The 23948-nt window shown below is 49.3% G+C and overlaps 1 protein-coding gene across 1 annotated transcript in view; it reads right to left on the bottom strand.

Moving 5' to 3' along the window:
- cacna1i (calcium voltage-gated channel subunit alpha1 I) overlaps nt 1-23948 on the bottom strand; it is a 252978-nt gene that overhangs the window by 50734 nt on the left and 178296 nt on the right. Inside the window, exons 17-19 of the mRNA XM_033013140.1 lie at nt 22509-22577; nt 19493-19677; nt 17239-17365 (exon numbers count right to left, since the gene is read on the bottom strand). Coding sequence (XP_032869031.1) covers nt 17239-17365; nt 19493-19677; nt 22509-22577 — 381 coding nt within the window. The remainder of the gene's footprint in view (nt 1-17238; nt 17366-19492; nt 19678-22508; nt 22578-23948) is intronic.

The raw sequence follows: 23948 nt of genomic DNA, 5'->3' as shown, positions 1-23948 counted from the left end.
TACGGCAAATGCAGCGCCAGAGACCCGGGTTCGATCCCGACTACGGGTGCTGCCTGTACGGAGTTTGTACGTTCTCCCCGTGACCTGCGTGGGTTTTTCTCCGAGCTCTTCGGTTTCCTCCCACACTCCAAAGACGTACAGGTCTGTAGGTTAATTGGTAAATGTAAAAATTGTCCCTAGTGGGTGTAGGATAGTGTTAATGTGCGGGGTTTGCTGGTCGGCGCGGACCCGGTGGGTCGAAAGAGCCTGTTTCCGCGCTGTATCTCTGACCTAAACTGACTATGATAAATTTCATGATAGTACATTAGTCAGATACATGTTCAGTGAAGTCAAGTGAATATGTCTTGTTGCTTTAGCCATGCACATCTTGAAAAGTCAACCAGTTTCAGATTATTCTGAAGCCAGACACAAAATGCTGGAGTGGCTCAGTGGGACAGGCAGCATCTCTGGAGTCTGAAAAAAGGTCTCGACCCGAAACGACATCCGCTCCTTCTGCCTAAAGATGCTGCCTGTCCCGCTGAGTTACTCCAGCATTTTATGTCTATCTTCGGTTTAAACCGGCATCTCCAGATTATTCTGAACGTGGTCTGAAAGGTGGATCAAGTGATTATTTGGAGCAAATTCCTTTTTGCTTAAAATCGGTCGAGTAGGTGATTTATCTGTTCCTGGGCCCTTAATGATGTGTTGGGAGGGGCCAGCGAATTTGACAAGCTTGCCAATTGGGTTTGTTTTGATATGTAGGGGTGTCAGGGGTTATGGGGAGAAGGCAGAAGAATAGGGTTGGGAGGGAAAGATAACTCAGCCGTGATAGAATGGCAGCTTAGAGTCTATGGGCTGAATGGTCACATTCTACCTCTATCACTTATGAACGTATGGATGTAGAAACAAAGAACTGCAAATGCTGGCTAATGCACAAAAGGACACAAAGTGCTGGGAGTAACTCAGTGGGTCAGGCAGCATCTCTGGAGAACATGGATAGGTGATGTTTCAGGTCAAGATTCTTTTCAGATTGCGGTAAGCAGACCATTCAGCCCATTGGCCTCGACATGTTATGGGGAATTTTACAGAGGCCAATTAAGCTACAAACTCGCCCGTCTTTGAGATGTGGGAGGAAACCGGAGCACCCGATCTCAGAGAGAACGTGCAAACTCCACACAGACAGCACCCAAGGTCGGGATCACGGTCGGCGGTCAATGAGAGCGAGGGGGAACCGCCATGAGGGGGAGGGGGGGGGAAGAACAACGGAGGACCCGGCGTGGGGGAACCGCTGTGAGGGGAGGGGGGGGGGAGGTGAACAAGGAGGAGTCAACGTGCTTTGTAACGTTGTCAGCGCCGTAGGTGGCCGCTATTTGTATACAAGCAAAGAATGGCACTGTGCCTTGTCACATGTGACAATAAAGTTTGACATTCCATTCTAACGTTCAGACCAAACATCCTACAGCGAGCAAGATCGATCACTCGACGAAAAAGACGTAGTACGGTCATGGGCAGATTCATGGGTAATTTTCGGCCCAATTTCGGTAACCGGCTTCCGTCTCCGCACCAAAGATCCCGTAGCGGAGCAAAGATACTAGCGCGGAGACGGAAGCCGGTTACGGAAACATCCTCGTAAAAATAAGTTATTTGGTAAAAATCTTCTCCTCATTTTCAGAATTATAATTTATTAACACAAAGTGTTCCCCCGCAATGTTGATTACACTGCGAGTCGGGTCGGGTCCGGTTACTGAAATGGATGAAAAAAAGGCCAACCTTCCGCTCCGTTGCGTACTAGATTAGATTAGATTAGATTAGATTCGGTTTATTGTCATTCAGACCTTTCGGTCTGAACGAAATTTTGTTTCCCTGCAGTCATACATATAATTTAAAAAAATGGCAAAAACACACAATCAACACAAATTTAACATCCACCACAGTGAGTTCACCAAACACCTCCTCACTGTGGTGGAAGGCAAAAATCTTAAAGTCTCTGTCTCTTCCCCCTTTGTTCTCCCTCTGCGCCGAGGCGACGGTTCAAACTCCGCGGGTGGTTGCTGCCTCCGCCGCAACTCCAGGGCCGAGTCGGGTCTCCGCCGCCGCCGCTGCCGCTGCCGCCGCCACAGCTTCGGTGCCGAGCCGGGTCTCCGCTGCTGCCGCCGCCCCCGCTACAACTCCAGGGCCGAGCCGGGCCTCCGCCGCTGCCGCCGCCGCCGCCACAGCCCCGGTGCCGAGCCGGGTCTCCTCCGCCGCCGCTGCCGCCGCCACAGCTTCGGTGCCGAGTCAGGTCTCCGCTGCTGCCGCTGCCGCCGCCATAGCTCCAGGGCCGAGCCGGGTCCCCGCTGCTGCCGCTGCCGCCGCCACAGCTTCGGTGCTGAGTCAGGTCTCCGCTGCCGCTGCTGCCGCCGCCACCGCTCCAGGGCCGAGCCGGGTCTCCACTGCCGCTGCTGCCGCCGCCACCGCTCTAGGGCCGAGCCGGGTCACCGCTGCCGCTGCTGTTGCTGCTACAGCTTCGGTGCCGCCAGCTCCGCCATTAGGCCTCAGCGCAGCCGGAGACGGGGAATACGACCGAAGAAAAAGTCGCATCCCCCGAAGGAAGAGACCAAAGCATGTTTCTCCCACCCCACCCACACACATACACAACTTAATAAAACAAAATTAACTAAGACATGACAAAGAACAAAACGAAATTAAAAAAAAAAACAAACGGACTGCAGGTGGGCCGCAGCTGTTAAGCCAGCGCCGCCATCTTGAAACGTCAGCCCATTGCATTTAGCAGGAGTGGTCTATCTTGCTCCGCTATAGGATCTTTGGTTCAGACAATGTTCCGGGTTGGGATCCTTCTTCAGACTGAAGACCTCCCCGCATCTCCCACCCCCCTGGCTCCACAATCTACATATCGTGAAATCTGTCTCACACCTGCTGTTCTTATCTCTGGCCTATGTTCCAACCATCTGCCTGTCGAAGAATCCCCGTTCGCCTGTGTCGACCTATTACCAGCCTCCAGCTTACTTCTCTCTCCCTACAATCGGTCTGAAGAAGAGTCCCGACTCGAAACACCACGTATCCATATTCTCCAAAGATGTTGCCTGACCTGCTGAGCTACTCCAGCACGCTATGTCCTTTTTGACACTCGGATTTTAGTTTAGTTTAGTGTAGAGATACAGCGCCGAAACAGGCCCTTCGGCCCACCGAGTCCGTGCCGACCAGCGTTCCCCCCACACACTAACACTATCCTACACACACAAGGGACAATTTTTTTACATTTTATCAAAGCCAATTGACCTACAAACCTGTACGTCTTTGGAGAGTGGGAGGAAACCCAGGCAGGTCACGGGGGAGAACGTACAAACTCCGTGCAGTCGGGATCGAACCCGGGTCTCTGGCGCAGTGAGGCAGCGACTCTACCCGCTGCGCCACCGTGCCACCCGGTGGGTGGGGAATCGACCCTGCGGTGTCTCGAAGCATGAGACAATGAAGTGAAATCGAGCGGAAGCTCTCGAGGGCAAGGACAACGTCCCGGCAACCGATGGTAAAACCGAGGACACCTTCCTCCCTCCTTCCCCGAGCATCATGACATTTAATGGTCAGACCAAAGAACCTATAGCAGAGCAAGATAGACCACCCCTAAATGCAATGGGCTGACGTGTAGTACGCAACGGAGCGGAACGTGGGCCTTTTTTTCATCCATTTCAGTAACCGGACCCGACCCGACTTGCAGTGTAGTCAACGTTGCGGGGGAACAGTTTGTGTTAATAAATTATAATTCTGAAAATGAGGAGAAGATTTTTCCCAAATAACTTTTATTTTTACGAGGATGTTTCCGTAACCGGCTTCCGTCTCCGCACTAGCATCTTTGCTCCGCTACGGGATCTTTGGTGCGGAGACGGAAGCCGGTTACGGAAATGGGGCCGAAAATTACCCATGAATCTGCCCATGACCGTACTACGTCTTTTTCGTGGCGTGGTCTATCTTGCTCCGCTATAGGATCTTTGGTCACACAAACAGGGAAGTGATCCGACTAAAGATACGTCCAATATGCCTGCCGACAGCCAGCAAGCTGGAACAGCAGTGAAGGTAATTGATGAACCTGCGGCCGGCCTGTCTGATGTGTTAGGTGATAAATCCAGCTGTCTGAAGCTTCAGTGATTGCAGGCGTGAAGAAGGTGTGATGTTTTCAATGGAAGTCGACATCCTTGGATTTCAACAGTGACTATTCTTTAACGGTACGTCAGGGTCTGCAACACACTTTGGGACACCCTGAATGCGTGCATATATATACACGTGATTTTTGAGAAAGCTCTGCTCCTTCAACATCTGCAGTGAGATGCTGCAGATGTTCTACCAATCGGTGGTAGCCAGTGGCATCTTCTTCACTGCCGTGTGCCGGGGCAGCAGGGCGAAGGCCGCGGGCGGCAACTGGACCAACAAACCCATCAGGAATGCTGGCTCCGTCCTGGGGGCGGAGTTGGAGTTGGAGTTGGATTCATGGGAGGTGGTCTTGGAGGGGAGGATGCTCCTCAAACTGCGGAGCATCCTGGACAATACAGTTCGCCCCCTCCATGACACACACTGGTCATCTGCAGCATCTCACTTGCGGTTGTAGGGGGCGCTCCTCTTTGTGCAGCCATGTCAGCAGCGCGTCAGTTTTTTCAACTTTTTTAAATTTTTTTAGTATGTTTTAAAGTGTGTATTTTGTGTTTCTTCGTGTGTTTTGTGTGGGGGGTGGTGTGGGGGGGTGAGGGGGAAACCGCTTCGGTCGCCTCCTCCATGGAGAGGCGACTTTTTCCCGGTCGCCACCCCCGTGGCCTAACATCAAGGATCGGCGCGGCCTTTCCCGGAGACGCGCCCGGGGCTTCAGCGGCGGGCACAGCGTGGACTCTCGGCGTGGAGCAGGTGAGCCCTCGCTGGGGCTCGCTGGAGGGGAGCGCTCCGTTTCGCTGGCCCGGGGCAGCCGGCAGCCTGAAGTCGCAGCCTGAAGCCGCGGTCTGCAGAGCTCCAGCTGGTGCGGCGTCTACAGCCCGGCATCCCTCGTGGGGGACCCGGGGGAAGAAGAAGCCATCACTGCCGGCCCGCGGCCAACTTCTACCGCGGGTCCGGCATGGACTTACCATCACCCCTGGAGGGGAGCTTCGACCGCCGGCCCTGCAGTCTACGGTGCTTCTGGCTGCGGCGGAGACTTTAAATCTTGACCGCCGGCCTGCGGCCTACACCATCTTAAAGCCGCGGTCTCCGGTGAGGAAGAGCCGATCCTGGACTGACTCTGGACTCTGCTCCTGTACACGGGGGGGAAATGGAGGAGGACTGGCCAAATTTTTGTGCCTTCCACCACAGTGATGAATGCTGTGGTGGATGTTTGTGTTACAGTTTTATTGTGTGTTCTTTATTATTGTACTGCTGCTGACAACCCAAATTTCCACCGACCCTGGTTGTGTGGCAATAAATTATATCTATCTATCTATCAACCTGAGGAGCACCTTCAGCAACAGACTGGTTCCACCAAGATTTTTCAACATGTTGCAAAATGTCCACGAGAGCCCCGAGTACCTACGAACGGCTATTACCGTAATCTTCCGAGCTCGAATCAGGGGAAACTCGGGAGAACTCTTGAATTAGCTCGTACAGTGGGACAGGCCCTTAAACCCCATTCTCCTGCCTTCTCCTCATAAAACCCTGACAACTGCACACCACAGGGGCGTCATGTTTGGACTCATCACCTTCTCGACGGCAATTACGGAAGGGAAATAAATGTTGGTTTTAGTCAGCAAAGGCCGTGTCCAACAAATGAATTAAAAGACGTAGCCATGGATGGATAATTTAATTCCCCTCATTCTCTGCTTGAGGAACTCCTCACTGCGTTTGCCAGGAAATGACTGTAGCTGATAAATGAAAACAACTCGCTGGCTGCCAAATGCTTCTCCACGTCCCAGCCATGTATCACTGTGCTGCCTGACTACAAGCTCATCCTGCAACATATGGCTGTTTGATGCACGATGGCTTTAACAGGCTGCCCACGCAAAGACTACAAACGCCGTCACTCAGACGAAGGCCTCTTCTGCCTTGGATTTTCATTTTCAATATAGAAGCACGGCGGGAACTCCCGTGAAACAAGAATCAGCGCACTTAAAAAACGTGGCCTTCCTGGATTTTGTGACATCTCACGTCGCTATCCAAATTGTCCCATCGCTCTCAAGGAGTTGGGATGTGATTTCTTCTTCTTATAATGATAGCCATTCAGCCCATCCGGGCCCTGCCAGGTGCCAAGGCCCAATCTCGTCACATCCATTCCCTATTTATTTAGTTTAGAGATACAGTGCGGAAACAGTGCGCAAACCATTCCTTTTGCTCATATTTACTACTGTCCTTTTGCTCCTGGCTACCTTATTGGTGACCCTCGGGCTATCTTCACTGGCTTTAAGGGCCTGTCCTACTTTCACGACCTAATTCGTGACCTCTGCCGAGTTTTCCCTTGACTCATACTCGCAGCATGGTCGTCACGAGGTCGTAGGTAGGTCGTAGCAGGCCGTGATGCTAGTCGTAGGTACTCGTGGCATCAAGTAGGTCGGGGCATTTTTCTAGCCTGATGAAAAATGTCCACGAGTAAAAGAGGTCGTGAATTAGGTCGTGAAAGTGGGACAGGGCCTTTAGGCCCACCGAGTCCGTGCCGACCAGCGATCCCCAGCACACTAACACTATCCTACACACACTAGGGACAATTTTTAATGTCCGGTCTTTGATCAGTCTGAAGAAGGGTTTCGGCCCGAAACGTTGCCTATTTCCTTCGCTCCATACATGCTGCAGCACCCGCTGAGTTTCTCCAGCACTTTTGTCTACCTTCGAATTTCCAGCATCTGCAGTTCCTTCTTAAACAAAATTTAAATGTTCACCAAGCTAATGAACCTACAATTGGATCTAATCCCCGATCTATTCCTCTCATGATGTTAAACACTTCTATAAGATCACCCACTCAGTCTCAGACTAATCTGAGAAATTAAATCCTAGCCTGCTCAACCTCTCCCTGTAGCTCAGGCCCTTGAGTTCTGGCAACATCTACATGTGTTTGGTACACAAAATTGCTGGGGAAACTCAGCGGGTGCAGCAGCATCTATGGAGTGAAGGAAATAGGCGACGTTTTGGGCCGAAACCCTTCTTCAGACTGATGGGGGGTGGGGGGGAAAGAAAGAAGGAAAAGGGGAGGAGGAGGAGGAGCCCGAGGGCGGGCGGATGGGAGGGTGGGAGGAGACAGCTAGAGGGTTAAGGAAGGGGAGGAGACAGCAAGGGCTAGCCAAATTGGGAGAATTCTATGTTAATGCCATAAGGACGCAAGGTCCCCAGACGGAATATGAGGTGCTGTTCCTCCAATTTCCGCTGTTGCTCACTCTGGCAATGGAGGAGACCCAGGACAGAGAGGTCGGATTGGGAATGGGAGGGGGAGTTGAAGTGCTGAGCCACCGGGAGGTCAGGTAGGTTATTGCGGACTGAGCGGAGGTGTTCGGCGAAACGATCGCCCAACCTACGCTTGGTCTCACCGATGTAAATCAGCTGGCATCTAGAGCAGCGGATGCAGTAGATGAGGTTGGAGGAGATACAGGTGAACTTTCACCGCGATATCTCTACATGTGTTTACTTGGTCTCTTCTTCTCATGATCCGGTACACCTCTGCAAGATCCACTCGGAGGGCTGGCGGTGAATTGTGGGCTGAAGCAGGGATTGAAGATAGGCAACAAAATGCTGGAGTAACTCGGCGGGACAGGCAGCATCTGTGGAGAGAAGGAATGGGTGCCCTTTCCGGGTCGAGACCCTTCTTCAGACCTTCAGACCGAAACCAGCATCTGCAGTTCTTTCCTATGAAGATGGGATTGAACCAGGAGCCCAAGCTTTGCCTGAGGTTTGTTTTTGTGAAGAGAAGCAGGATTGCTATGGTGACGAGAGGTTTCATCGACTTCCCATGGGCGAGGGGGGGGGGGGGGGGTCGTGCGAAGAGCAATGAACGAGATGCATGGGTTACCTGCTGGGCGCATGTGGTGCCCCTGTGCAAGTGATCGAGATTCATCGCCGAGATCTCACTATCGGGAACAATGAGGAGACGTGCTCTCTCTGTAGGACGCAGTTTGCAAGGAGAACAGTCTGTTCTGCTCATTGCATTTCAACTGCAGATTTGCACACGGAATGTAAAACGCGGCAGTGGGAACTTGCTCAAGTGTTAACGGAATCTAGTCTAGAGATATAGCGCAGAAACAGGCCCTTCGGCCCACCCGGTCCGCGCCGCCCAGCGATCCCCGCACACTAACACTATCCCACACACACTAGGGACAAGTCTGAAGAAGGGTCTCGACCCGAAACGTCACCTATTCCTTCTCTCCACTCCAGAATACTGTAAGAGGCGCTGTTCCTCCATTTAGCGCTGGGCCTCACTCTGACAGTGGGGGAGGCCGAGGACAGAAATGTCAGTGTGGGACTGGGAGGGGGAGTTCGTGTTTAGCAAACGGGAGATCAGGTAGGCCTAGACTCTAGGTGGACTACTCCAGCACTTAGTGCCGATCTTCAGTAAAAACAAAACAGTTCCCCTTGAGTACGAATGGCAATCAGGTCAATTAACTTTATAAAAGGTGCACAGAATCTCACTCCCAGGAGCCTGATTGCATTAAGTCACTTGATCTCCTTCTTGTTAAACCCATTGATCGATGTCAGGAGACGACCCATGACTGTAGGAAATGATCATTTGTCTAACTGCATTTTATAAGTATAGAGATGCTGCACAGCATAGAACAGTCATCTTATTTAGCAACCCTCTGGGCCGGCTAAACGGGTTATTATCATATTAATGCATTCACCGTCACTGGCAGATTACTCACCTGTATCATCGTTACTTTTTTGCATATCTTTCATTCATTTGTTCTATATGTCTCCATATCCACCACAGCCCATATCTCTCGTTTCCCTCTTCCCCTGAAGGGCCTGTCCCACTTACGCGATTCTCTCGGCAACTTGCCGGCGCCCGTCACAGTCGCCGGAGGTCGGCGGAAATTTTCAACACGTTGAAAATCCAGCGTAGACCAGAAAGAGACACGACTCTTTGGGCGACTACTCATCACCAAACAGGCGTCACCCCGCGACACGCGACTACTCACGACCATACAGGAGTCACGTGTCGACATGTCGCGGGGTGACTCCTGGATGGTCGTGAGTAGTCACAAAATCCAGCGGCGACAAAAAAAATCTAGCGACACTTGAGGAGACACCGTGCGTCAATATGTCGTCACGCCGCATCACCGCCGCGATTTTTTCGGTGACCTGATACGTCAGTTAATGATGCCGGCAGTCGCCGAAATAACTCGCCAAGTGGGACAGGCCCTTGAGTTTCTCGGCTTTTTGTGTCTTATCTTTGCTTGTAGCCTGCCACGAACAGGCGACAAGCTTCCAGCCTCAAAGCCCTGTCCCACGGTACGAGTTCATTCCAAGAGCTCTCCCGTGTTTAAAAAAAATCAAACTCGTACTAAGCACGGAGAATGAACGTAGCGGGTACGTCGGAGCTCGGGGACGTCTCTTAGCGCTAATGGCAGGCACTGGGGAAGACTCGCTAACGGCAGGTAAGCACGGGAAGACTCGTGAAGATTTTTCAACACGTTGAAAAATGTCCACGAGAGCCCCGAGTACCGACGAGTGGCCATTACCGTAAATCTCCGAGTTCGAATCAGGGCAAACTCGGGAGAGAGAGCTCTTGGAATGAACTCGTACCGTGGGACAGGGCTTTCAATGTAAAAACTGTCTCTTTCTCCCCATCTCCAAGGAAAAGGGGGGGGGGGGGGGAAAGGAGTACCGAAGAAGGGTTTCCACCCGAAACTTTGCCTATTTCATTCGCTCCATAGATGCTGCCTCACCCGCTGAGTTTCTCCAGCATTTTGGTCTACCAACAGAAAGAAAATGCTTGTTTCGTTTTGTCATTGGCACTCTGTTAAATTCATTCCTCGACACCTAATGTACTACTGCATCCTCTTTGTCTCCAGGCTCTGTAATCTCCTCAGAGAATTGTTAAAACTCATCAAGCATGACTGCCCTTTGCAAATATGCTCTGACTATTGCTGATTAGCTCTTACTTTCTAAGTGCTGTCATGCATTATCTCTTAACGGCTCCAATGTATTTCTGGCCGACAGTGTCACTCCAACTGGTTTGGACCCTGGGTGATAGGAGGAGAATTAGGCCATTCGGCCCATCAAGTCTACTCCGCCATTCAATCATGACCGATCTATCCCTCCCTCCTAACCCCATTCTCCCTGCCTTCTCCCCATAACTTCTGACACCCGTACGACTGAAGAATCTATCTATCTCTGCCTTAAATATACCCACTGACTTGGCTTCCGCAGCCTTCTGTGGCAAAGAATTCCACAGATTCACCGCCAACTTTCTCGAGAACCAGAGGACATAGATTTAAGGTGAGGGAGGGGGGAAGCTTTTAAATAGGAAGTTATCTGAAGGAGGGTTATCTGAAGAAGGGTCTCGAGCAAAAAACGTCACCCATTCCTTTCCTCCAGAGATGCTGCCTGACCCGCTGAGTTACTCCAGCTTTTTGTATCCGACTGAGAAGTACCCACAAATGCGATCACATTTCACTACACCAATTGGTGTATGTGACAAATAAAGAATCGTTGAACAAAAGGTGAAGGGTGAATGGAACATGCTGCCGGAGCAGGTAGTCGAGGCAGGCAGAATGACAACATTTAAGAGACTATTGGACAGGTACATGGAAAGGACAGGTTTCAAAGGTTCTGGGCCAAAACGCGGGCAGGTGGGACTGGTGTAGATGGGGCGTGTTGGTCAACACGGGCAAGAAGGGCCGAAGGGCCTGTTTCCACTTTGTATCACTCCATGACTCTATACTCCCTTCATAACAGAAAGGATACACCCATTATTTGTTACTTGCAAGGAAAAACATTTAGAAGCGGGCTTGTAAATTAATCCACATCTGTAAATTGCCCCTTTAGTGTGTAGAATAGAACTAGTGTGAACAGGAGATCATTGGTCGGCGTGGACTGGATGGGCCGAAGGGCCTGTTTCCACACAGAATCTGTGAAACTAATAACTAAAGCTAAATATATATATTAACTTCATCACGTGATAGTCGCGGCTCTGTGGGAAAACATATCTGCCTTTTATTGCTTATTGTTCCCCCAATTAAATTAAATCAGCAAATAATCTTGAGCACACACACACACACGAGAAGCAGATGTTTACCCTTGAGTGAAGGGATGTATTTGGCAGAACCATATGTGCGGTGTCCAACAGCATTGACCATCAGAAATAAAACTGGGATAAATCGGTAAATGAGGCAGCATCTCTGGAGAACACTGATCGGCAATGCTTCTAGTCGGGACCCTTCCTCAGACTGATTGTGGTGGGGGTGGAGTGCGGGGGTTGAGGGGAGGATGGGGGCGAAAGTTGGAAGAGAGGAGGGGTAGGACAAAGCCTGGCGAGTGATGGGTGGATAAACACGAAGGGCTGGAGTAACTCAGTGGGTCAGGCAGCCTCCCTGGAGCAACAAGGATGGGTGACATTTCGGGCCGGGATTCTTCTTCATTCAGACAGCTGTACAAAGGCCGGAGATTAAAATACAAAAATATGATAAGGATAGAAGAGGTGTGGATAGTGAAGCCAGAGGAAGGAGTGTCGTTGGAGGGGGGCAGAGAGAGGGGCGGACTGGGTGAATAACGAGTCAGCCAGTGTTAAGGAAGAAGCTCCTGTAGTTTATGGTTCAGCGATCTGAAGATAAGAAATATTGGAGCTCCAAGCCCCTGTCCCACTTAGGTGATTTTTTCGGCGACGAGGCTGTCGCCACATGGTCGCGGGGTGACGCCTATATGGTCGTGACTTGTCTCTTCAAGTCGCCTGAAGAGTTGTTTTTCTGGTCGCCGCTGGATTTCGAAATGTTCAAAATTTTCGGCGACTGTGGGCTTGTCGTATGTGCTGTCGTAGGTTGTTGCCAGGATGACGAAGGTTGTCGCCTGGTGACGTTGGTTGTCGCCGGGTGCTGACTTCGGTGAATTCCATTGGCGACTACCTACGCCAACCGGCGACAGGCACCGGCGACTGAATTGTCTTCAGTTGTCGCCGACAGGGTCGGCGTTTGTCGTAACTTGTGGACGTGGCTTGATTTTGGTTGTCGTAGGTTGTTGTAGGTGTGGTTGTGATGCCCCTGTCCCACTTAGGAAACCTGAACGGAAACCTCTGGAGACTCTGCGCCCCACCCAAGGTTTCCGTGCGGTTCCCGGAGGTTGCAGGTGGTTGCCGGAGGTTGCAGGTAGTGGAAGCAGGTAGGGAGACTGACGAAAACCTCCGGGAACCGCACGGAAACCTTGGGTGGGGCGCAAAGTCTCCAGAGGTTTCCGTTCAGGTTTCCTAAGTGGGACAGGGGCATTGGTCAATAAGATTCTGGCTTATCCTCCTCATATCCCTTCATTCCCTGAGTGTCCAAGTGAAATCTCCCGAAACCCACGCAGTCACAGGGAGAACGTGCAAACTCCGCACAGACAACTGAGGTCAGGCCCCCCCCCCGGGTCTCTGGCGGGGTGAGGCAGCAGCTCTACCAGCTGCGCCGCATAAATATTCGGTTACGCAAGTCCCCATGCTGCAGGTAATCTAGCCACAGTTACCTCACATCCATTCTCTGAGACAATGACTGTCTTATTTTATCTCCGCTCATTGCGAACCTCATCCATCCAGCTGCAGATGCTGGTTGAGGCAAAAGAGCTTAACAATGGACATAAATCTGATGGGGTAAGTGGCGCGTTTCCAATGTGAATGTGAAGTAAAATTATGGCTATGGTCTTAAATATAATTTGCGGTACTTCTCAACTCGTTAACCTTAAGCTAAAACACCGTATAGAGTGAATCAATTTGCATTTATGCAGCTAACGATGCAGAGATCGAACGCATATGTCATGCGGAGAGCTAAGCCAATAGTTGCCATATTCACCGTTGTCAACAGCCATTGTCAACAGCTTCAAGGTCATATATAGAGAAGCAAAGATCCATCTGAGTCCCGCTGCTGTCTGCAGCAACAATAAGAGAGCTCGTAAAGGGTTTCTAGTTTGTACTTTAAATGCGCAGTTACTTTTGGTGAATTAAATTTGCTCGTTTGGAGCAGGAAGTGTAATTATACTGCCTTGGGTTTAACAGCGACATTAAGCTGGAAAGAGTGCGGAGATTCACTTGGCCCACCCTCTCCCAAATGGAAATGCTTGAAAATCAGAACTGCTACAAAACAGCTTCTGCAGAGAGAGAAGGGCAGCTTCTGCAGAGAGAGAAATAGAAATTGCCATCAATCTGGAAAGGGTGCAGAGAAAGGCTTGGATAGAAAGGATACGGAGAGGATGTTTCCACTAGTGGGGGAGTCTAGGATTGGAGATCACAGCCTCAGAATTAAAGGATGTTCCTTTCGGAAGGAGATGAGGAGGAATTTCTTTAGTTAGAGGGTGGTGAATTTGTGGAATTATTTGCCACAGACGGCTGTGGAGGCCAAGTCAATGGATATTTTTAAGGCAGAGATTCAGTAGATAGATTCTTGATTCGTACATCGGTACAGGTGACAATAATAAACTGATCTGAACAAAGCATCCCAAGATACGCCATAGCAGTATTGTCAAACAGAGGCTGGAGATGCTGGAAATCTGAGGTTTAGTTAACTGTCTCCGGAGAGAGGACTCCGGAGAGAGAGCAACCGCAAGAAATTCAACACCTGTCCCTTCACCACCACCCTCGACTCCACCCAAGCAGTCGTTCCAGGTGCGACAAAGGTTCAGCTGTATCTCCTCCAACCTCATCTACTGCATCCGCTGCTCTAGATGCCAGCTGATTTACGTCGGTGAGACTAAGCGGAGGTTGGGCGATCGTTTCGCCGAACACCTCCGCTCGGTCCGCAAGAACCTACCTGAACTCCCGGTAGCTCAGCACTTCAACTCCCCCTCCCATTCCCAATCCGACCTCTCTGTCCTGGGTCTCCTCCATTGCCAGAGTGAGCAACACCGGAAATTGGAGGAACAACACCTCATATTCTGCCTGGCTAGCCTGCGTCCGGTGGGCATGAACATTGAATTCTCCCAATTTTGCTAGCCCTTGCTGTCTCCTCCCCTTCCTTAACCCTCGAGCTGTCTCCTCCCATCCCCCCGCCCTCGGGCTCCTCCTCCTCCCTTTTTCCTTCCTTCTCCCCCCCCCCCACCCCCTATCAGTCTGAAGAAGGGTTTCGGCCCGAAACGTTACCTATTTCCTTCGCTCCATAGATGCTGCTGCACCCGCTGAGTTTCTCCAGCATTTTTGTGTACCTTTGAAGTTTAGTTAAGTTTAGTTTAGAGATACAGCGCGGAAACAGGCTCTTCGGCCCACCGAGTCTGTGCTAACCAGCGATCCCCCAGCACACTAGCACTGTCCCACACAGACGAGGGGACAATTTACAATCATTACCGAAGCCAATTAACCTACAAACACAATATAGACACACAAAGCTGGAGTAACTCAGCGGGATAGGCAGCATCTCTGGAGAGAAGGAAGCGGTGACGTTTCGGGTCGAGACCATGCTTCAGACCTGCAAACCTGCATGTTTGGAGTGTGGGGCTGGAGTTGGAGAGAGGTGGAGAAATAAAAACAGAAAATGCCCAAAGTGCCCATCTGATGATAGGACAATAGTCTAAGGCATTGCCTTTAATTGGGGGTTTGGTATACTGTTCCATGTTCCATCAGCTCTCCCCCACAATCTCTGGCATTCCACAGATAACAATCCTTGCTGCTACTACCCCCTAATCTGAGCATCATTCTCATCAACCTTCTCTGCTCCCTTTCCAAAGTCTTCAGACATGATTTGTTTAGATAGGAAGTGATGTGGGACATTCTGAAAATGATCAGCCATGATCACATTGAATGGCGGTGCTGGCTCGAAGGGCCAAATGGCCTACTCCTGCACCTATTGTCTATTGTCTATAAGAAGGACGAATAGTTTGTACAGCTCCACCACCGGTTTCCCGGCAACTGCTTGTCCGGCGACTCCTTTAATCCGGACAAAATTACCAGAGCGCTCTTAGAAATTTCCCCCCACCGGATTAGGTCCCCTAATTTGAGGAAGGACATTCTTGCTATTGAGGGAGTGCAGCGCATACAAGGTTCACCAGGTTAATTCCCGGGATGGCGGGACTGTCAGATGCTGAGAGAATGGAGCGGCTGGGCTTGTACACTCTGGAGTTTAGAAGGATGAGAGGGTATCTCATTGAAACATATAAGATTGTTAATATTCCGGTACCGTTGGACCCTTCCCGGAGGACGAGACCTCCGTTGGTCCGGCAATGCGGATAATCCGGCAAGGCTCTGGAACCAAGGGTGCCGGAAAATCGGTGGTGGGCCTGTAATATGTTCAACCCATAAGCCTGCAGACTGGGAAAGCAACGAGAGAAATCACAAAACATCTTCTCAAACAAAGTCCGCTGGAAATTAGGCAGTCTCACCACAAATGCCTGACCAAGGCTGGTGAATGTCCGCTATTAAGCAGCAGGCAGCAACGCGACAGGCATACACAGTGAAGATACAGATCTAATTGAACAGGGCAGCAGGATCAAAGATACTTCATCAACGTCTGGCCACCCAGAGAGTTGCGAATCTGTGGAATTCTCTGCCGCAGAAGGCAGTGGAGGCCAATTCACTGGATGTTTCCAATAGAGAGTTAGATTTAGCTCTTAGGACTAACAGAATCAAGGGATATGGGGGAGAAAGCAGGAATGGGGCACAGATTTTGGATGATCAGCCATGATCATATTGAATGGCGGTGCTGGCTTGAAAGGCCGAAGGGCCGAATGGCCTAATCCTGCCCCTATTTTTTCTGTCTATGTTTCTATGTTTACCTGACCCGCTCTTGATGGGACCTGATTAAAAGCATCACATCGGGTTATATAGATACCCTGTGTGACACATTCTGGCTTGGGTCTATTTGGGAAAGGCTGAATCAATACTTTATATACATATGATCTGCCTGAAATAAATTCGACTGGTAATCAAAGAGGCCCACGGTTATTTGTTTCCAGTGAAATTAGCTTAGTTTAGAGATATGGCGTGGAAACAAGGCCTTCGGCCCACTAGGCCCGTGCCGACAACAATCATCCATTACACTAGTTCTAACCTACACAGTAGGGACAATTTAAGGGCCTGTCCCACTTTCCCGAGTTATTCACAAATTCTCCTGAGTTATGCACGAACTCAAACTCGCAGAATGTTCGGAACGAGTACATAGGAGGCCGTAGGAGTCCGTGGATATATCGTGGAGGCTCGTTATGCCAGTCGTAGGTACTCGGGGCATCAGGTAAGTCGGGACGTTTTTTCAGCATGTTGAAAAATGTCCACGAGTAAATAAATAGCCCAACGAGCCGTTACGATATATCCACGGACTCCTATGGCCTCGTTACGATCACAGGGAGTTGCGATCACAGAGAGTTGCGGTCACAGGGAGAACGCACAAACTCCACACAAAGACAGCGCCCAAGGTCAGGATTGAACCCGAGTCTCCGGCGCTGTGAGGCAGAGACTCTAACGCTGCACCACTGCGCCGCCTCTATGGGCAACATAAATGTGTCACTGTGCTCCCTGACCCTTGTTACATTTTCGGCCATGGTTGGGTTGGTGTTTCATTTTACACCCTTAGCCGGTTTTTAGGCTGAGTAACAGGGTGAACAGAAAGATACGATGCGGTACGATAGAACTTTATTCATCCCGAGGGAAATCGGTCTGCCGACAGTCACAACACACGACTAGGCACACGGAACACTTGAAATTAAAATTAAATTTAAAGTAGATTAAAAGTGAAAAAAAAGACAAAGACAAGGAACTGTTGGCTGGCTGTCGTGTGCACAGCGCCTTAACCGTAACAAACGAACAAACGAACAAATGCAGGCTTATCCCTCTGGGCAGAGGATTCTACAGCTAGAGTGCCCCCTCCTCCCGCACACTGCGCCCCCTTTTGTTCTCCCACCATCCCTCCCGCCGGTCCCTCCACGCCGAATCCCCATTGTTCTTCACAACATTGAGCACTGAAGATAGACACAAAATGCTGGCGTAACTCAGCGGGACAGGCAGCATCTCTGGAGAGGAGGAAAGGAGAACCCATTCCTTCCTTCCCTTCTTCTCTCCAGAGACGCTGCCTGCCCCGCTGAGTTGCTCCGACATTTTGTGTCTATCTTCGGTTTAAACCAGCGCCTGCAGTTTTTCCCTGCACGCATTGAGTACTGAGCTCTTACCTGCACGCCAAGAATCCCGAAGATGATGAAGAAAGCGCAGCAGATGAGTACGATGTTCCCGATCGGCTTCAAGGAGGAAATGAGGGTTTCGACAACCAGCTTCAAGCCCGGCGCTCGACTAATGACCCTAGACGCAACACATGAGAGTGAAGAGCGAGATCGGAGACTACATTTGTATTAGAGTTTTTCTTATCATCAAACTAAGTTTTTACTCAAAGATAGACACAAAGTGCTAGAGTAACTCAGCGGGTCAGGCAGCATCTCTGGAGAAAAGGTATGGGTGATGTTTTGGGTCGGGATTCTGAAGAAGGTTCCCGACCCGAAATATCACCCGTCCTTTTTCTCCATAGATGCAGCCTGACCCGCTGAGATACTCCAACGCTTTGTGTTTATCGCAGGAAACAGTGTCTTTTATCGCGTCCGTTTGTTAGACAAATTGGAGAGCTTTTTTTTTCTATATCACAGGGCACAGAAGGTTAAAGATAACTCTATGGAGAAAATAAAGATGAAAGACCACAGAGACATTGATCAATGCTGAATTATTTCAGAAATATAAAATCCACATGGGACCATTGTGCTGTGGAAATATAAAAACACAGTGGGTGCTGTGAATCTTTGAAACACTTTGGGTTCGCTCAGAGTGTTTCCCAGTGCGTACTGTTAAGGCCTTGAATAAGCCGACTTGTTTGAGAGACTCAGCTCTACTCCACGGGCTATTCTTTGTGTCTATTCCGACCTGTGGCGTAATTAAGAGGGCGACTGGGGCCCACGTGAAAGCCAGGTCCAGGGCACAGTTGCGTCACAAAACTCCCTCCGACGGGGAAGAGAACAAGCTCCCATTGTTCATGAAGGAACTGCAGATGCTGGAAAATCGAAGGTACACAAAAAAGCTGGAGAAACTCAGCGGGCGCAGCAGCATCTTTGGAGCGAAGGAAATAGGCAACGTTTCGGGCCGAAACCCTTCTTCAGACCCAGAAGCTCCCATTGTTGGCAGCCGGAAGATCATCCGCTTACGATAATTACCAAGGGCCCGGCAGCAAGAAGAAGAAAGTTCTTTCATGCAGCAAGTTGCTGTGATCTGGAATGTGGCGCTTAAAGAAGTGAAACATTAAATTAAGGATAAAATAAAATAAAATGTGGGCAGTTCAAAAAGTTCATAAGTGATTGGAGCAGAATTATCTTGGGGTGGTTAGTTTAGATTAGCTTATTATTGTCACGTGTACTGAGGTACAGTGAAAATATATTGTGTTGTGAACTATCCAGTCAGTGGCAAGACTACACTCGATTACAATCAAGCCATCCACAGTGTACAGATACAGGACGGAGGGAATAACGTTTTAGTGCAAAATAATGATCAGTAAAGTCCAATTAAAGATAGTCCAAAAGTCTCCAATGAGGTAGATGTTGGTCAGGACCGCTCTCCAGTTGGTAACAGGATGACTCTATGACCAAGGTCCGTCAACATTGCCAAGTATAATACCTGGAATTCCCCGCCCAACACCACGCTGAGAACATAATAAGTTCATAAGCGGTGTGGAATGAGCTTCCAGTGGAAGTGGTGGAGGCAGGTTCGTTGGTATCATTTAAAAATAAATTGGATAGGCATATGGATGAGAAGGGAATGGAGGGTTATGGTATGAGTGCAGGCAGGTGGGACTAAGGGAAAATAATTGTTCGGCACGGACTTGTAGGGCCGAGATGGCCTGTTTCCGTGCTGTAATTGTTATATGGTTATATGGTTATAAGGTCATAAGCAGAATTAGGCCATTTGCCCCCTCAAGTCTACTCTGGATGCTTCAATTTGCAATGGCTTATCCATCTTTTCCTCTCAACCCCATTTTCCCGCCATCTCCCCATAACCCCTGACACCCGTACCCGAACCAGTGCATTGGCTATATTTAAGAGGGAGTTAGATGTGGCCCTTGTGGCTAAAGGGATCAGGGGGTATGGAGAGAAGGCAGGTACAGGATACTGAGTTGGATGATCAGCCATGATCACATTGAATGGCGGTGCAGGCTCGAAGGGCCAAATGGCCTACTCCTGCACCTATTTTCTATGTTTCTATGTTTCTATATTTCTAGAAGAGTCAGAAGTTGTTCCTCTGTGTTGTTGATGGGACTTTGGATAATAATTCGCACAAGACACTGGAATTGCTGTTTTCTGGACCAGAAAGGAAAAAGTTGGCCTTCTATGTCTGACACAAAGCATCCTTTGTCCATTGACGGTACTAGGTCTAGTGCCTCCTATGCTCTACCTGAGGGGACGAAGGGTCCTGAGAAGCCTTAGGACCCGGAGAACGCCCAAGATCTTGGCTCCGCCTGCAGAGGCCAGCGACACGACTATGTCGATGAGGGACACGAAGACGAGGAATCCATCCAGAATGTTCCAGCTGCTTCTCAGGTACGCTTGGTCACCAATGTAAAATCCCAAGGAGACAACCTAAGATGCACAAAGAATGATAATCAAATGAGAGAGAAAACAACGAGAGAAGAGTCGGAAGAAACTGCAGATGCTGGTTTATTAAACCGATAAGACACAAAAAGTAACTCAGCGGGACAGGCAGCATCTCTGGAGAGAAGGAATGGGTGGCGTCCTATGGGATCTTTTGTGCGGAGACGGAAGCCGGTTACGGAAACATCCTCGTAAAAATAAAAGATATTTGGGATAAATCTTCTCCTCATTTTCAGAATTATAATTTATTTACACAAACTGTTCCCCCGCAACGTTGATTACACTGCGAATCGGATCGGGTCGGGTCGGGTCGGGTTACTGAAATGGATGAAAAAAAGGCCCACGTTCCGCTCTGTTGCGTACTACACGTCATCCCATTGCATTTAGCAGGAGTGGTCTATCTTGCTTGCTATAGGATCTTTGGACTCAACTACCTCCTCCAGCAGACCGTTCCATACTCCTCCCACCCAATGTGTACAAAATTGCTCCTCTGATTCCTATTAAATCTTTCCCCCTTCACCTTAAAGAATATGGACAGAGTAAAATAGGCTTAATTTTTTAATAGATTCTTGATGGTTGACAGGGACTCAGTTAGCCAACGGCTGGCATCTTTATGACTAAATTCCCTGACAGCAATGAATGCTTCAATTTGCAATGGGTTTTTAACTTGTGCTCAGCGTATGAAAAAGATCTTTTATACCTTAATGGTAAATTAGGTCGTTAATATCTTGCTTAAAGAGACGACTTAGCTCAGAGATGCATTGGATGTTCGGTTCACAGCCACTTCCCATCTGTTCTATCTCTGCCTGTGCGTGCTCAGCGAGTCCAGTTTACCAGCTCGCTCACTTGAAGCTCAGGATGACTAATGCAACCTCATGAAGCAAGCTCGGTGACGGAGAGCAAAAAACACAACCAGATTTCAATTAAAGTGGGAACTCTACCCAAGGGACGAGGAGAATCCCACAGCTTTAGTCATAGAGTGGTACTGTGTGGAAACAGGCCCTTCGGCCCAACTTGCCCATACCGGCCAACAATGTCCCAGCTACACTAGGCCCACCTGCCTGCTCTTGGTCCATATCCCTCCAAATCTGTACTATCCATGCACCTGTCTAATGGTTATTTAAACGATGGGATAGTCCCAGCCTCAACTGCCTCCCCTGGCAGCTTGTTCCATACACCCACCCCCCTTTGTGTGAAAATGTTACTCCTTAGATTCCTATTAAATCTTTTCCCCTTCACCTTGAACCTATGTCCTCTGGTCCTCGATTTCCCTACTCTGGGCAAAATACTCTGTGCATCTACCCGATCTATTCCTCTCATGATTTTGTATAGCTCTATAAGATCACCCCTCATCCTCCTGCGCTCTATGGAATAGAGACCCAACCTACTCAACCTCTCCCTGTAGCTCACACCTTAATGAGTCAAAGGGTTGCTGTTTAGGTTTAGATGAGTTTAGATATACAGCGTGGATACAGGCCCTTCGGCCCACATAGTCCGTGCTAACCATCGATCACCTGTTCACTAGTTTAGTTGAGTTTCGAGATACAGCGCGGAAACAGGCCCTTCGGCCCACTGAGCCCGTGCTAACCATCGATCACCCACACATTAACATCACCCTACACACACTGGGGACAATTTTACATTTATACATTTTATACCAAGCCAATTAACCTACAAACCTGTACGTCTTTGGAGTGTGGATGGAAACCGAAGATCTCGGAGAAAACCCACGCAGGTCACTGGGGGAGCATTCAAACGCTGTACAGACAGCGCCCGTAGTCAGGATCGAACCTGGGTCTATGGCGTGGTGAGGTGGTAGATCTACTGTTGCCCCTCCATTCCCCCCCTATGCTAGTTCTACGCCACACACTGGGGACAATTTATAGAAGCCAATTATATAGATACAGCACAGAAACAGGCCTTTAGGCCCACCGAGTGCTCGCCGACCAGCGATCACCATAAACCAGGACTATCCTACACAGTAATAATAATAATAATGGATGGGATTTATATAGCGCCTTTCTAATACTCAAGGCGCTTTACATCGCATTATTCATACACTCCTCAGTCACACTCGGTGGTGGTAAGCTACTTCTGTAGCCACAGCTGCCCTGGGGCAGACTGACGGAAGCGTGGCTGCCAATCTGCGCCTACGGCCCCTCCGACCACCACCAATCACTCACACACATTCACACACAGGCAAAGGTGGGTGAAGTGTCTTGCCCAAGGACACAACGACAGTATGCACTCCAAGCGGGATTCGAACACTAGGGACTAAGGACTAGGCACACTCGGGACAATTTACAATTTTCACCAAAGCCAATTAACCTACAAACCTGTATGCCTTTGGAGTGTGGGAGGAAACCAGGGCACCCAGGGAAAACCCACGTGGTCACGGGTAGAACGTACAAACTCCATACAGACAGCACCTGTAGTCAGGATCGAACCTTGGACTCTGGCGCTGTGAGGCAGCAATTCTACCGCTGCACCACCATGCCGCCCTTAATATGTATTATCGGCAGACTGAACTGCACCATCAGTTGAATTGGTAGACACAAAATACTGGAGTAACTCAGCGGGTGAGGCAGCATCTCTGGAGGGAAGGAATGGGTGACGTTTCGGGTCGGGACCCTTCTTCAGACTGAACGTCCGAAGAAGGGTCTCGACCCGAAACATCACTCATTCCTTCTCTCCATAGATGCTGGCTCACCCGCTGAGTTACCTGTGTCTACCTTCGATTTTATCCAGCATCTGCAGTTCTTTCTCACACCATCAGTTGAATTGACAGACTGGGCTTTTAGAGTCATTTAGAGTCTTACCTTTAGAGTCATTTCTGCAACGAAAATGGCAGTGAAAAAGTAGTTGGAAACACTGAGGAAGATTCGTTCCTGCAGGAAAGAAAGGTTTAAATTTGGCACTGAGCAACACTTGACACTGATGATGGGTCATTCACAGCTTCACATACCATCCGTGCAACATCTCAAATATAAATGTTCTCACATTAACTGTTCTCAATTCTAAGAGTTATTACACTTGCAAAGGAAGAAAAAAGAGAGCAAAGCACGCTACGTGACTGCTTAATATTCGATAAGATTCATATGATGAACAGGATACAGAGAACCTTTCAAATACTTTTTTTTCCTCCACCTTTAAGGGCCTGTCACACTTGGGCGCCATTTGCGCGTCATTTAAGCGACATTATTTACGCGTCACAACGCGTGACGCGCACGTGATGCGCGCACGGTGCCTGGTGACGTAGGCCGTGACGCGCAGTCGCGCATGGCGCCCCAGGATTTTGGAATGTACAAAATCTGCGTGACGCGCAAATGACGCCCAAGGGTGACCGGCCCTTTAGTTTTAGACTTTTCTTTAGACTTTAGAGCATTGGGTTCCCAACTTTTTTCATCCCATTTAACCCCGGCAACTTTAATAGCACGTATCAATGTGACTTCACTTATTTATGAACACCTAATGATGAACAGATACCAGTATACCAGAACCAAACACAGTCAGTCAATGAGAAACAATATGTACAAATCCAGAATCAATAAATTTACCCCCTGGGGGTCAATTTGGGCAGACTGATTTTTTTTTTTTTTTTTTTTTTTTTTTTTAATTCTATTTTATTTTTAATATGTTTTATTATTTATTATTATTTATTTATTTTTATTTTTACTTTTGTTTTTATGATACTGCCTGTAAGGGAAATTCATTTCGTTGTCTCTAACTGAGACAATGACAATAAATTTGAATACAATACAATGAATACAATACAATTTACCCCAGGTTGAGAACCCTTGCTTTAGAGCGTGGTAACAGGCCCTTCGACCCACCGAGTCCTCGACCAGACCAACGATCGCCCCGCACACTAGCACTACCCTACACACACTATGGGCAATTTACCATTTACAGAAGCCAATTAACCAACAAATCTGTAGGTCTTTGGAATGTGGAAGGAAACCGGAGCACCCGGATCAAACCCATGCTGTTTACAGGGAGAACGTACAAACTCCATACAGACAGCACTCATAGTCAGGATTTAACCCGGGTCTCTGGCGCTGTGAGGCAGCAACTCTACCGCTGCGCCACCGTGCCGCCTGAGGTGCACACATCAGAGCATGCAGGTCCACATGGAGTCAGATGATACAGTCTCTTCACACTAGAGGCCTAACCTTGCCTTTTAGATGGGACCTTATTCGTAGAATGGAAAGCACTCGTTCCGCTGAGAGATTATGGGTGGCACAGCGATAGAGTCGCTG

Source organism: Amblyraja radiata, chromosome 38 (genome assembly GCF_010909765.2).
Source record: "Amblyraja radiata isolate CabotCenter1 chromosome 38, sAmbRad1.1.pri, whole genome shotgun sequence".
Lineage (NCBI taxonomy): Eukaryota > Metazoa > Chordata > Chondrichthyes > Rajiformes > Rajidae > Amblyraja > Amblyraja radiata.
Note: the sequence above shows the minus strand (reverse complement) of the source record. Positions and strands in the feature narration are given on the sequence as shown.